Genomic DNA, 12955 nt, shown 5'->3' on the forward strand with positions numbered 1-12955 from the left:
CTGCCTCCCTGTTCTTCCAAGGACACTGTGACTGCACTGGGCCCACCCAAATATTCAAGAATAATATATTTTATTTTTTATTTATTTATGTTAAACAAAATATGTTAAATGAAAGAAGCCAGGCACAAAAGATTCCATTTATTGTAAAGATCGAGATTAAGTAAATCTATAGAGAAAGTAAATAGATTAGTGGTTGCCTAGGTCTGGGAAGTGTGGGAAAAAGTGAGAGTTAACTGCTGGTGGGTATGGGGTTTCTTTCTGGAGTGCTAAACATGTTCTAAAATTCATTGTGGTAATGGTTACAGAACTTTGTGAATATGCTAAAAATAATTGACTGCATACTCTACCTGGTCACTTATATGATATATGAATTCTATCTTAATAAAGTTGTTACCAAAAAATGTTAAAGTAACCATTCAAAGAATTTATCTAGAGACTGTATCATTACTAATCCAATAGAAAAATATGGAATGAGAAAAAGAAACACAGGTCAGATGAGACAGACAGAAAGTATAAAATAAGGTGGTAAAAATAAATCCAAATATATCAAGGGCAAACTAAATGCTCTAGGTCTGAAACATATACCCTTAGATGAATTTTTTAACTCCAGCTATACTAGTATACTATATAAAAGAGACTAAAGTTCCAAGACAAAGATATAGTAGGCAAATACTAGCCAAAATAATTTTAGGTTAGATATCTTCCTCAAAATGTAAGGCATTTTTCTATCATCTTCTAAGTAAAGTACTGCTATTGAGATATTTTTAAAAAACCTTTTTATCCCCTGTACTTCCCAATTTTAATCTTAATGTAGAACTAACTACTTTCTAGAAGATTCCTTAAACTTTCTCTTCTACTGAATTTATATCTACCACATATATGTTTTCATTCCTAATAGTTATTTCTTATTCTCTGAAGCAAGTTGTTGTTTTTTTAAAGAGCATCCTTTTCTTGTTTAATAGGTGCCATAGTGTCTCTTGTCTTTCTGACAAGAGATATTATTTTAAGATTCTCTTCTGTTCTATGCATTATAGTTTCCTTTCTTCATTTTGTTTTGGTCTCTGTCTTTCATGTTAGAGGCTTTCCTTGGATATTTGGTGAGTCCATGAGAGAGCGAGTAGAACTAAATATCACTGTATAGTTATCAGGTAGAGGCCCGGACATTTAAATGGAGGACTCTTCCCCCAAACATCAATATCTACATGTCTTTTCTTTTAGACCAGTCATTTCTCCAGAGAGAAATTCTCCACACTCCTGCATGGGAACATAAGACTAGCTGTTAGAACTTCTGAAAAAGTTAAACAAATATTCATTAAGCATCTATGAGATACTATTTTAGGCACTGGGAATACTGCAGTGAACAAAAGAGATAAAACCCCTTACCCTTGTGATGTTTACACTCTAGTAGAAGGAGACACAACTAAAAATTTGTCAGGCAGCAGTAAGTGCCATGGAGAAAAATGAGGCCAGGAATGAAAATACTGAGAACTAGATCAGAAAGGACTATAGTTTTAAATCTGGTGGTCAGGGAAGGCACCTTTAAGCAAAGACCTGAAGGAGGTGAGGGAGCAAGCTATGAATCTATCTAGGGAAGAGATGTATATCTAAATTTAAAAACTGTTTTCATCCTGTTGCTTTACCTTTGCTCTCATAGGCCTAACTGTGTCTGAGTCCATTCTTCCAGTCTGACTCAATTCTCCCAGAAATTAACCTGTCTCCCATCACACTGAGGAAAAAGATAAGATCTGGGAGTCTACTGGTACCTTATTCAGATTTTCTACCAGCCTTCCTGTTTTAAAACCCATTTCAGAAGTAGTTAGCACCTACAATTCCTTAGCCTTTATGGGATTCTGATAGGGATTAGCTTGCACTTTCATTCTTTCTGTGAATGGTTTTATTTTTGCTCTCTATTGTGAGTGAATTAATATTCTTCAACTTGCTATCTTCCTAAATCTTGTTGGTATCTTATCTTCCCTCCTCTTCTTTGTCATTTGGTTTTATCCCTTTTTCCAAATTACTTTATAATAATTTAATGGGGTTTGGGGGAGAGACTAGAGATAAATTCATAAACTGATTTAATTTCCACTACAACCCTCTAGGGTAGCTACTATTATCCCTGTTTTGCAAATGAGAAAACTAAAACCAAGGGACTACAGAAAGTAGCTGAGCTAGAATCTTACTCTCAGGGTTGCTTCTTTATCAATTTGCAATATTACCCTCAAATACTAGGTTCTCCATTCTGGAAATCACCAAAGATAGCAATGAGCACCCAGAAATCCCCAGGAAGAGATGAAAAAAGACTGGTTCCTACATAGGGATAATGATTGGTAGAGAATCCTTGTAGCAAGCCTGAGTACCTTGGAGACTAAGAAGAAAGTCAAGGTTTACAACTATAATGATAACGATAGGAGGGAGCAGGAAGATAGAGTGAGAGGGAAAAATCAAATTCTCAAGTTTCTTTGATGCCATTCTAGGGGAAAAGAGAGGAGGCCTTTTTAAAGCATTTCTACTTACTAAATACTGATTTACCATGTGCTTGAAAATCCTAGAATCTATTACTATTACTTTTCAGTGTTGGCCATTGGTGAGAATGTTACTTGGACATCACAGAATCCAAAAATGGAAACAGTAACATGTCACACTATGTCCTGCATTAAACAAAACAAGATACATATGGTGCAATATATGAAATGGTTTAAGCAAATGAATGAAACCTTACCTCACTTAAAAAGTTTCAGCCCTAGCAAGTATTTCTCAGTGGTTAGAGCATCAGCCTGCAGACCCCAGGGGTTTCGGGTTCGATTCCTGGTCAAGGGCATGTACCTGGGTTGCAGGTTCCATCCCTGGCTCCAGTCAGGGTGCATGCAGGAGGAAACCAATCAATGTGTCTCTCTCACATGATGTTTCTATTTCTCTCTCTCTCCCTCCCTCTCTCCCTTCCACCCTCTCTAAAAATCAATAGAAAAAATAGCCTTGGGTAAGGATTAACAACAGCAACAACAAAAGAACAGTTTCAGATAAAACAATCCAGAGAAATTTTCAACCTGCTGAGTCAGATCACACAAAAGTATACTTTGTTTAAATGGATGGATAAACAGACTGCTGCAGCACAGGAAGAACTTGTAATCTTATACCTTTGGTGATAAAAAATTCTGCTTTAGTTAAGTTAGAAAAATTTCTAAGTTTTATGTCCACCATTCACTCAACCTAAGAACATAATTTTTTTTGCCAAAACCCTATAAGGACAGTGCGGGGGAATGACAACTTTACTAAAGTGGTCTGGCCTCATACAAAAACACAACTACTGATACATAAGTAAGAAAGCAGGCAGAGTACAGTATTTTCTTAATGTTTTGCAAGAGCTAAGTGTAGCTGTTTTTCTCATAATCAATGTGTATGGCCATACTCAAGGGTCAGAACTTACCAGTAGCTACCATTCTACTTAAGACAGTACCACATCAGGAAGAAACCAAGCAGGTTTGGGGTCAAAGTTTAAAAGGCCAACAAGTCTGAAGAAACCCAAAACACTAATTTGAAAGAATATATGCACCCCTATGTTCACTGCAGCACTACTTACAATAATCAAGCTATGGAAGCAACCCAAGTGCCCATCATTAGATGAGTGGATAAAAAGCAATGATACAGCCCTGGCCATTGTGGCACAGTTGGTTGAGCGTTGTCCTGGCACCAAGGGATTGCAGGTTCAATTTCCAGTCAGGGCACATCCTCAGGTTGCAGGCTCAATTCTCCATAGGCAGCAGCTGATGGATGTTTTTCACTCTCTCTCCCCCTCTAAAATCAATAAAAACATATCCTCGGGTCAGGATTAAAAAGTTTATTAAGCCCAGCCAGTGAGGCTGAATGGATGAACATCGACCCATGCATGACCAAGAGGTCATCAGTTTGATTCCCAGACAGGGCACATGCCTGGGTTTCAGGCTTGATCTCCAGTAGGAGACACGCAGGAGGCAATTGATCGAAGTCTCTCTCTCATCGGTTTCTATCTCTCTAGCCCCTCTCCCTTCCTCTCTCTCTAAAATCAATAAAAAAGAGGCTGGCCAGCATGGCTCAGTGGTTGAGTGTCAACCTATAAACCAGGAGGTCACAGTTCAATCCCCAGTGAGGGCACAGGCCCGGGTTTGGGGCTCAATCCCCAGTGTGGGGCATGCAGGAGGCAGGTGATCCATGATTCACTCTCATTGTTGATGTTTCTATCTCTCGTTCCCTCTCCCTTCTTCTCTAAAATCAATAAAAATATATTAAAAAATAATAACACGAAACATATTTTTAAATATATATATATGGAATCCTGGACCAACAACAAAAATGCTATAAAAGTCATTTTGTCTCCATGTTAAATTCGTTCCGAGACCGAGCTCGTTAAGGAGCTCGTTAACTCAAATTACTCTATCAACTCAATGCAAAAAATCGGGGGAGAGACAGCTGGTATCTCAAAAAACTTGTTAGTTGGGACACTCGTAAGTCAAGGCCCCACTGTACAGGGATATAAATATGGAATCACAGAAGACTATAAACAGGGTACAATTCATTTTTGCATAATATCAATAATCAGTTTTTAAATCTCACGTCTATACTCAACAAGTCAATGGCTTTTCCCTCTTATTTACTTCCCTACTAAATTCAGGGAGGACAATTCTAAACTATTGAAAAAAATTGTCATGTGTCCACTGTTTCTGAGTATCATTCATTAATTCATCAAATGTTTATTGAGCTCCTGTGTGCTTACCACTTTGGGCATGTAAATAAAACACAAAAGGAGTTTACAATTAAATTAGGGAAGACTAAACAAGTTTGATCACAATATTGTTATTAATAGAATAGATAAAATATTGTATCTATAAAGCACCATCAATTATAAGATGAGCCATAATTTTATGTATCACTAAGAAAAAGAGCTACCCATTAAAGTATGTAACACTTTATCACTTAGAATTCATTTTATATTTCTTGAAAGAGCTCTTTTGTACTTACATTGAATCATCATATATCACTTATGGGTATACATAAAAAGAAAAATGAGAGCAAAATAAAATACTTAAGGTATTCCTGACCAATTTCTTCATACTGTGAGTCCTACTCTGAATCATTCTGACTAATATAGTCCTCTCTACTTCACAAGAACATTGGTGATGGAGTATTTCTTAAAACTAAACACCAGCTCATATCCAACTTTACCATTATGTAAAGAGTTATATTATTTTTATTCTCATTTAAGGAATACTGCTTAACTCATTCTCACAACCATTCACTTATTTGTGGTTAAAAATACTCCACTTTTGGACCTGGCCAGGTAGCTCAGTTGGTTAGGGCATCATCCCGATACACCAAGGTTTGGGTTTGATCCCTGGTCAAGGCACATACAAGAAGCAACCAATGAATGCATAAATAAGTGGAACAACAAATCAGTGTTTCTTTCTCTCTCTTAACTCAATCAATGTTTTAAAAATTAATTTAAAAATGTTCCACTTCTGTCTCCAGAATTTTCTCTCAAGCTGCCAACAACTATTTTACAAGTTTTAATTCTGGTTTTGGTGTTCACTCATGGATTAGCAATGACAAACAAGTTGGGGCTGTTACCTGACCAACAGCAATTGTTAAGATCCTATTATTTTAAATATAAAAAGAAGTGATCTTAGAATTTGCAAAATTCAGTAAATAAGTTTCCATTTACAGCTTTACAATTTAAGCAATAATTCCATATATATATCATCTCTTTCTCCTCAAAAACAACTCTTTGAGGCCAGTATTACCCACATTTTAAGAATATAAAGTCAAGTTTGCACCAGTTAAATAGCATGTAGCAAAGTATGTTGATTTAAAACCTATCTATATATCTATATATATAAAAGCCCAGCAACTGAACAGCAGAATGACCAGAACGACTGGTCAACCAGTTGCTATGATGCGCACTGACCACCAGGGGGCAGACACTCAATGCAGGAGCTGCCCCCTGCTGGTCAGTGAACTCCCACAGTGGAAGCACAGCTCGGCTGACTGGGATGAGTGGCGCTCCCACAGCAGGCCAATCCCTGCAGGCCACACCCCCACCAATGCACGAATCCCTGCACCGGGCCTCTAGTATTCTATAAAAGACAATAGAAGTACAGAACTAATAGTATTGATATGGAGTTGGCAACCTATAATCTCTGGACAAATCTAGCCACAATTTCAGCCTTCTGCTATGGCTTGGAATGACTGGACTTTCAACATAATTTCTTATTCAGTCTTCAAAATATATTGGCAGTACATGCTTAGGACTAGTTGTCAATACAGGTATTCCTCAGAGATACTGCGGGTTCTATGCCAGACCACCACAATAAAGTGAGTACTGCAATAAAGTGAGTCATAATCTTTTTACTGGTGGAGAGTCCTGCCTTCAAGATCTTGCAAAAACCACAGTATCTGCCAAGTGCAATAAAGTGAAGCACAACAAAACGAGGTATATTTGTACTGCATTTTGAAGAACATCTAAGTGAGGTGTATAAGTGCACAACTCTTTTAATAGTGCTATGAATTAAAACTTTCTTCTCTAAATGAAAGTACTTCATATCATGAAGAAAAAAAGTTTTTCCTAACCAACCACAGGTGTTTTCTCAAATCTGAAAGCTAGTAACAGAACAAGGAGGGCTCATTAGGTTTAAAAAATCCAATTATCCAATTTTGGAGACCCTAAGAAGAAATACATTTGCTGGTAATAAGCCTAGCAACAATGGGGGAAATAGACATTTACTCGGAAGTGCTCAGGTCAAGGGGCTCAAACCTGGCACAAGTGGGAAAGGGTGGAGAGGAGGGGTCCCGTCCTATATAATGAAAACAGTAGGGAATCTGAAGCCAGAAGATCAGTCTCCCCGACTTGTTAACATCAGGACTTGAGGCAGCTGCTGTTAACTCTCTACATTCTTTCCCCACTTCCCAGTCTCTAATCCCTAACAGAATTCCAAATTGTTCAGTAGGTAGTAGAGATATCTTGTTATCTTTCCTCCAGCCCGAGGAAATGAATCAGAATTAAACATCAATCAGTAATAGTAATCACATTCCATGCTGCCAGTGATTGGTCTCAGGAAGGACATGTGAACTAGTTCTAGACCAGTGGTTCTCAACCTTCCTGATGCCGCGACCCTTTAATACAGTTCCTCATGTTGTGGTGACCCCCAACCATAAAATTATGTTCGTTGCTACTTCATAACTGTAATTTTGCTAGTTATGAATCGTAATGTAAATATCTGATATGCAGGATGTATTTTCATTGTTACAAATTGAACATAATTAAAGCACAGTGATTAATCACAAAAACAATATGTAATTATATGTGTTTTCCGATGGTCTTGGGAGGGTCGTTCGACCCCCAAAGGGGTTGCGACCCACAGGTTGAGAACCGCTGTTCTAGACTATGAGACTTAGGGAAAATGTGCTGGGAAGTTGAGAGAGAGAGAGAGTTTATATAGGAAATGGCCTTTGCCCCTGTTCCTTCCTTTTTATTTGGAAAGACAGAATAAAGGTAAGATGCAAATGGAGTTGCAGCAGCCATCCTGCAACCATACCATACGGTGAAAACAAGAGGCGGAAAAGCCAGTATTTCTAAGAATGGCCAAAGAAAGGATGCAAAAAGTCTGGGTCCTGAATGATCAGTTGAATGACTAGATTAACTCTAGAACTTCCTATTAATAATAAATAAATGTTAACAGTAAAGTATTTCACATGAACGCAATGTTCCTAATTTTAATTTAAGTTTTGTGTGTTTAATTGTTAATTAAGCAGTAAGTTTGTTGAGTTTTCTAATTATATAAGAGTAATATGAGGTTTACTCATACAGAAGGCATTTTCCCTATATTTGGGATCTGAAATATTTTCCTTCAAAAGAAATTCATATATATGTCTTTAAGGAAGATTCAACATCATTAAAATGTTTACTCTAAGTTATTTTATATATTTAATATAGTCCCAATAAAAATAATATCAAGATTTTTTTCTGACACTAGTCTAGTTGGTTAGAAAGTTTATTTGTAAGAATAAATAAGAGGACCCAGGAAAATGTTAAAAATGAGGGAGAACCTACCTCTACCATGTACTAATACATATTAATGATGCCTAATTAAAAGTGTAGCAGTGGCACATAAAAAAAGGAAAAGAAACTTCATAAACCCAAATCTATGTGGAAATTTGGTATATAATAAAGATGTCATTTTAATCAGTAGAGAAATGCATTATTTTTTTTTAGGTGAAATACATAATGGGAAAAGGACTTTTTAACAAAAGGTGTTAAAAATAACTGGACAGCCTGTGGATAAAGATAAACTTGGCTCTGTTCCTCACTTTGCACATCAAGATAAATATGAAATGGGTGCAAAAAAAGAAACCCTACTGGTCCTGAAAAAAACAAAACAAAAAACATATATGAATTATTTTATAACCTGGGAGAAGAAAATGTATTTCTATGATTCAAAATCCAGAATATGCATACATCTAAATAAAGTTAGTAAAATTGAGGGCAAAAGATTATGAAAAATAGTTAAAAGAGTAAGTAAGAAATTGGCAAAGAAACAGGCCCAACTTTAAAGTTAGAGATAGATGGGAAAGTGGGAAAAGTGGTAAGATAAGAAAAAAGCAAGTGAGTAGAGGAAAAATAAAGGATGCTTTGAAATTGGTGGAAGTGAGACTTCATAAATCAGGACCCAGGAAAAAAACTAAATCCTAGAGTATTTGCAAAGGAGAAAGATACACAACTCAATTTAAATACTGCCAAGATAACAACTATGAATCCAAAAAAACCACAATGGGTCTCAAGAGTTAAGAAACCCATGTTCTAGATTAGCATGGCCCTTGCACAAGGATGACACAGAAATTCATGAAGCGTTCCATATTTAAATAAAATAAAAAAAGAAAGAAACCCATGTTCTAGTCCTTAGCCGCCAGCCCTACCACCAAGCTTCTAGGACACCTCAGTAGGAAAAAGATGTGAGTTTCAGTTTGTCATTTATTAAGAAAAAACATTGTCCCCTGCTCCTTAGTTTACCTTACAGAATACAGAATTCTGAGTCTCAGTTTCCTCAGCTACACAGTGAAATGGTGAGATGAGATCATTTCAAGAGCTCTCTTCCAGCTTTATGATTGTAGGGGGCAATGGGTCTATATTATCACAACATTAGACTTAGAGGAGGCCTGCCTAGTTCCAATAAGAAAGAAGAGGGAAAAAAACAAATAAAAATAAGCCACTTGACGACCACATAAAATTCACCAACATATGCTCTTCTCTTTACAATAGTATAAAGAAGCTTCTTTCTAAAGAATACTTTCCAGGCCCTAACCGGTTTGGCTCAGTGGATAGAGCGTCAGCCTAGGGACTAAAGCAGTGGCCCATAACAAAGAAACAGAATTTCCGGAGGATGAGGCCCAGAAATCAGGATTTTAAAAAGATTCCCAGGTGATTCTAATGTGCAGCCAAGGTTGAGAACCACTGGACTGAAGGGTCCCAGGTTCAACTCTGGTCAAGGGCATGTACCTTGGTTGCGGGCACATCCCCAGTAGGAGGTGTGCAGGAGGCAGCTGATCGATGTTTCTCTCTCATCGATGTTTCTAACTCTCTATCCCTCTCCCTTCCTCCCTGTAAAAAATCAATAAAATATATATTTTTTAAAAAAGAATACTTTCCAGGATAAGCAATTAACCTAAATTAAGAAGACCAAACATCTATTTAAAGACTAAGTTACTAACAATTATACAATCTTCTAATCAGCAGATTTCCCCTTTATTTTCTCTTAGTATTTTCCTTCAGTTCTTCCTCTTCAGAGAACTTGATTTGACAAAGTGAGAAGCTGAGTTCTAATTAAACTTATCTGAAGCATGTATAGCTATTAAAAAGGTAATATTTTGGCACAGTTTTTAAATCAGAGTGCTGGTATACTGAACGATCAAATTTTAGATGAAGATAGGCAACAACATAAGCTACATATCAACAATAAATGTTACATTAATTTTTATACTCCAGGTAATTTTCCCAAATAACCTGTTATGGGTCAATTTCCAAATCCTCCTCATTATTCATGTTGCAGTCCTACCTTTCTGTCTTCCAAAGCTAAAACAATTTTCTTAAACGTAGCCTTCTACCAGCTCTTTCTGTTGTGCCTCAACTGGCCTATCTTCTCCTGTCAAGGTTCTCGCGATTTTCTACTGTAGATCACCGTCAGGTCTCCCCTTCAATTCTTAATTTCCTTCCCTGGCTTTTCCAACCATTCTCACCAGCTCCTACTGCTTTAATTCACAGGATTTTCCTTGCTCGTCCTTGTTAGTTAGGGCCCGCTGTCACAGTACACTCTCCCACCCTCATCTCCTTTTCATCCGTGTTTGTACATGTCACTTCTTCACCGCCTGAGGTTTCTCTTCCCTGGTCCTCAATCCCAAGAATATCTACCAAATCCATCTCTAGATTCCTGAACACGTACTCTGTCTGACTACCTTCTGCCCAAGTACCCTCCCAGCCCCTTTCCTCTGTGCAGTCATCCGTTTCCAAAATCTTGTCTGATGCTACCAACACCCCTCCGAACCAACCTGCCCACTCAACTCTCCCTGCTTTTCAGCAGCTAACCCTGTCTGTCCCCTTCAACTCATGACGCTCCCTCCTACACCGCCTCCGCATCCCCCCCTAAACCTGGCCCGAGCCACTCTGCAACCTGAAATGCCGCGTCTCTCTCTGCAACGCCGCTCCCTTCTCCCCGGGAAATGGTCTCCCTGAAACATTTTAAGTAGCTACTTTCCATGCTCCATTAACTCTGTTGTTTTTTTTTTCTTCAAACCAGCACACGGCTTCCATCAGACCTGTTCGCCAGGCAAAAGCTAGCTGCCCGCATCTTCCTCTTGAAGCTTCCCGTGCGTGCACTCAACTAAACCCCGCTCCTCGCCCTTTCTCCACGTCTAGAGCCCACGGTCGCTCCTGGAACCCCCTCGGGGCCCTCCTTTCTCATCGCATCCCTCTCACCCGCCACAGTCCTCTTGGCTGTGGGATCCGTCTTTCCTCGGGCCTCTCCCCCCAGCTTTCTCCTTTCTCCCAACTCCCCGAGTCTGCCTCCGACACCTCCGAGACCCTCTCTAGAACCCAAAACTGCTCCCTCGTTCCTTTCTTTCTCTAGCCCTGCTTCCGAGGTGCTCCGGTTCTCGGAGCTTTTCTAACATCCAGCTCTCACCGTCTTTCTCCTCCTCCTAAATCTTTCCCAAGTTGCTTCCCCTGACTCCCAACTTTTCTCTGTCATTCCCCATTTCCCTCCGCCCTCCCTGGCAGCTTCAAACCCACCTCTGTCACCGCTGGACTCCCTTTTTTTCAAAGCTCCTCCATCCCTTCCTCTGTAGGTGCTTCCTAAGTGTCTCTGCCTTATTCCTTTCTCCCTTCAATCCTATCTGTCCTCCAATTTCCATCAACTTGGCGCCTGCCGGAGAGCCCACACCTGGCTTCTGCTCCACCTACACGTCGCCAGGCCGCCGCCACCATTCTCTCCGCTCCTTAGCCTCCCTTGCCGTGCAGCTCCAAACGCCCAGGGACACCATTCTCCAAGGGCCAAGGCCTGGCCTCTAAGAAGAAGGGGTCCGGGTTACGTACCCCATTCGCATCTTGGCTCCGCTCTGACTGCCTCCGTTGCCGGGTAGAGGGGGGCGAGAGGGCAGGCGGCCGAGGTGCATGCTCTTCTCGAGGGCGGACATGAAGGGGAGGCCGCAGTCACACAGGAGCCAAAGCTTAGTCCCAGGCGAGGTTCGGCCCAGCTGGTCCCAGCTCGCCCCTGTAGCTGCTCCCAGTCGCCTCTGGACAGCACCCAGCTAGCCGCAGCACCACCCACAGTCCACCGGCGCCGTAAACTCCACCCACTCTCTTCAGGCGGTTTCAACGGAAGTGCGCAACAGGAAACTTCACAAAGGAAGCCGGGTAACGGAGTCTGCGGACACTTCAGACCCCTAGCGGAGAACTCCACGGAACCTCGCCGGAAAGAGAAGCGCCCCTGGTGGCAATGCACTCTGGGCAATGGAGTCCTCAAAGGATGTATCCCTTTGCGCCTGCGCAGCTGGAGGCGACCGCGTCCAACCCCGCAGAGGTAGAGTAGCAAAGCATCATGGGTGTTGCAGTCTATTGGCGGTACGGAGTCTTGGCGCCTTCCCTTCTCACCGCTTCCCCGACTGTTAGAGGAAGAGCGGCTGCTTTGTGCCTCCCAGGCTGCCCAGCGGCGCCGTTGCCGGGGAACGCAGGCGCGATGGGAAGGGATGGCGGGAGGCTACGGCTTAGCCTTAGGTGCTGGCGCCGGAGTTGAGTTGGCGAAGAAAAGTTCGGCCTCGTCATGAAACAACGGAAAGGCCAGGGGCCTGGGGGCGGCCGTGGCCGCAAGAAAGGAGGTAACCTGAGCGGCCGAAGGTGGAGGAAAGCGTAATAGGGTGGAGTTATGGAAGCAGGGTGTAAGGTGTTCTAGGGAGACCCCCACACCTGCCTGTAAAAAAAAAAAAAAAAGGTGGGGGGGAGAATAACCAGGGAATCAGGTTTAAAAAGAGGGCAGTTGGCTCTCCAACGAATGGAAAGGAAATAGGGGCTGGAGTGGGGTGGGGACGGCAAACTGGGCAAATAAGTGGGGCGAAGTGAGAGCTAAAGGGTACAGGGAGGACGCTTCTACATTCTACAGATTTTTTTCTTTCTTTTACTTTTTAGAAATTGAGATATAATTGACGTAACATTCTGTTAGTCTCCGGCAACTTTCACATGTATAATACACTGTTACCTGCAGTCACCGCGGCATGCATTCCATCCCCATGACTTGGGCGGGCTTTTAATAACCGCGGTAAACGTGTGTGAGGATATCCCTTTGGAGGTCCATGTAGGACGGAAGAAGCATAAGTTGGGGAGGGGAGTATGTCAGTAATCCCAGTAGGCAAGGGCCATTGCTTTATACGTCACGGAGTCCTCAAG

At 40.9% G+C, this 12955-nt stretch overlaps 2 protein-coding genes and 1 pseudogene across 22 annotated transcripts in view; 2 read left to right on the forward strand and 1 right to left on the reverse strand.

Moving 5' to 3' along the window:
* Positions 1 to 11888, reverse strand: part of PPME1 (protein phosphatase methylesterase 1) — a 91862-nt gene extending 79974 nt beyond the window's left edge. For 5 of the 8 annotated variants that reach the window (XR_004970381.1, XM_036325010.1, XM_036325007.1 and 2 more), the window contains exon 1: positions 11609 to 11888. Coding sequence is in view for 6 of the 8 variants with exons in the window: in XM_036325010.1 (XP_036180903.1) it covers positions 11609 to 11709 (101 nt within the window). In the remaining 2 variants the exon portion in view is untranslated. Of the gene's footprint in view, positions 1 to 9034; positions 9185 to 11608 lie in introns of all 8 variants that reach the window. The other 3 variants (XM_036325011.1, XM_036325006.1, XM_036325012.1) reach the window with 3 other exon arrangements.
* LOC118665540 lies at positions 8826 to 8886 on the forward strand (annotated as a pseudogene).
* A 257-nt stretch (positions 11889 to 12145) lies between the features above and the next one.
* Positions 12146 to 12955, forward strand: part of C2CD3 (C2 domain containing 3 centriole elongation regulator) — a 115104-nt gene continuing 114294 nt past the window's right edge. For 10 of the 14 annotated variants that reach the window (XR_004970378.1, XR_004970379.1, XR_004970377.1 and 7 more), the window contains exon 1: positions 12147 to 12390. Coding sequence is in view for 10 of the 14 variants with exons in the window: in XM_036324991.1 (XP_036180884.1) it covers positions 12336 to 12390 (55 nt within the window). In the remaining 4 variants the exon portion in view is untranslated. Of the gene's footprint in view, positions 12391 to 12955 lie in introns of all 14 variants that reach the window. The other 4 variants (XM_036325000.1, XM_036324999.1, XM_036325001.1 and 1 more) reach the window with 2 other exon arrangements.

The sequence above is a fragment of the Myotis myotis genome, unplaced genomic scaffold (genome assembly GCF_014108235.1).
Source record: "Myotis myotis isolate mMyoMyo1 unplaced genomic scaffold, mMyoMyo1.p scaffold_m19_p_10, whole genome shotgun sequence".
NCBI classification, from domain to species: domain Eukaryota; kingdom Metazoa; phylum Chordata; class Mammalia; order Chiroptera; family Vespertilionidae; genus Myotis; species Myotis myotis.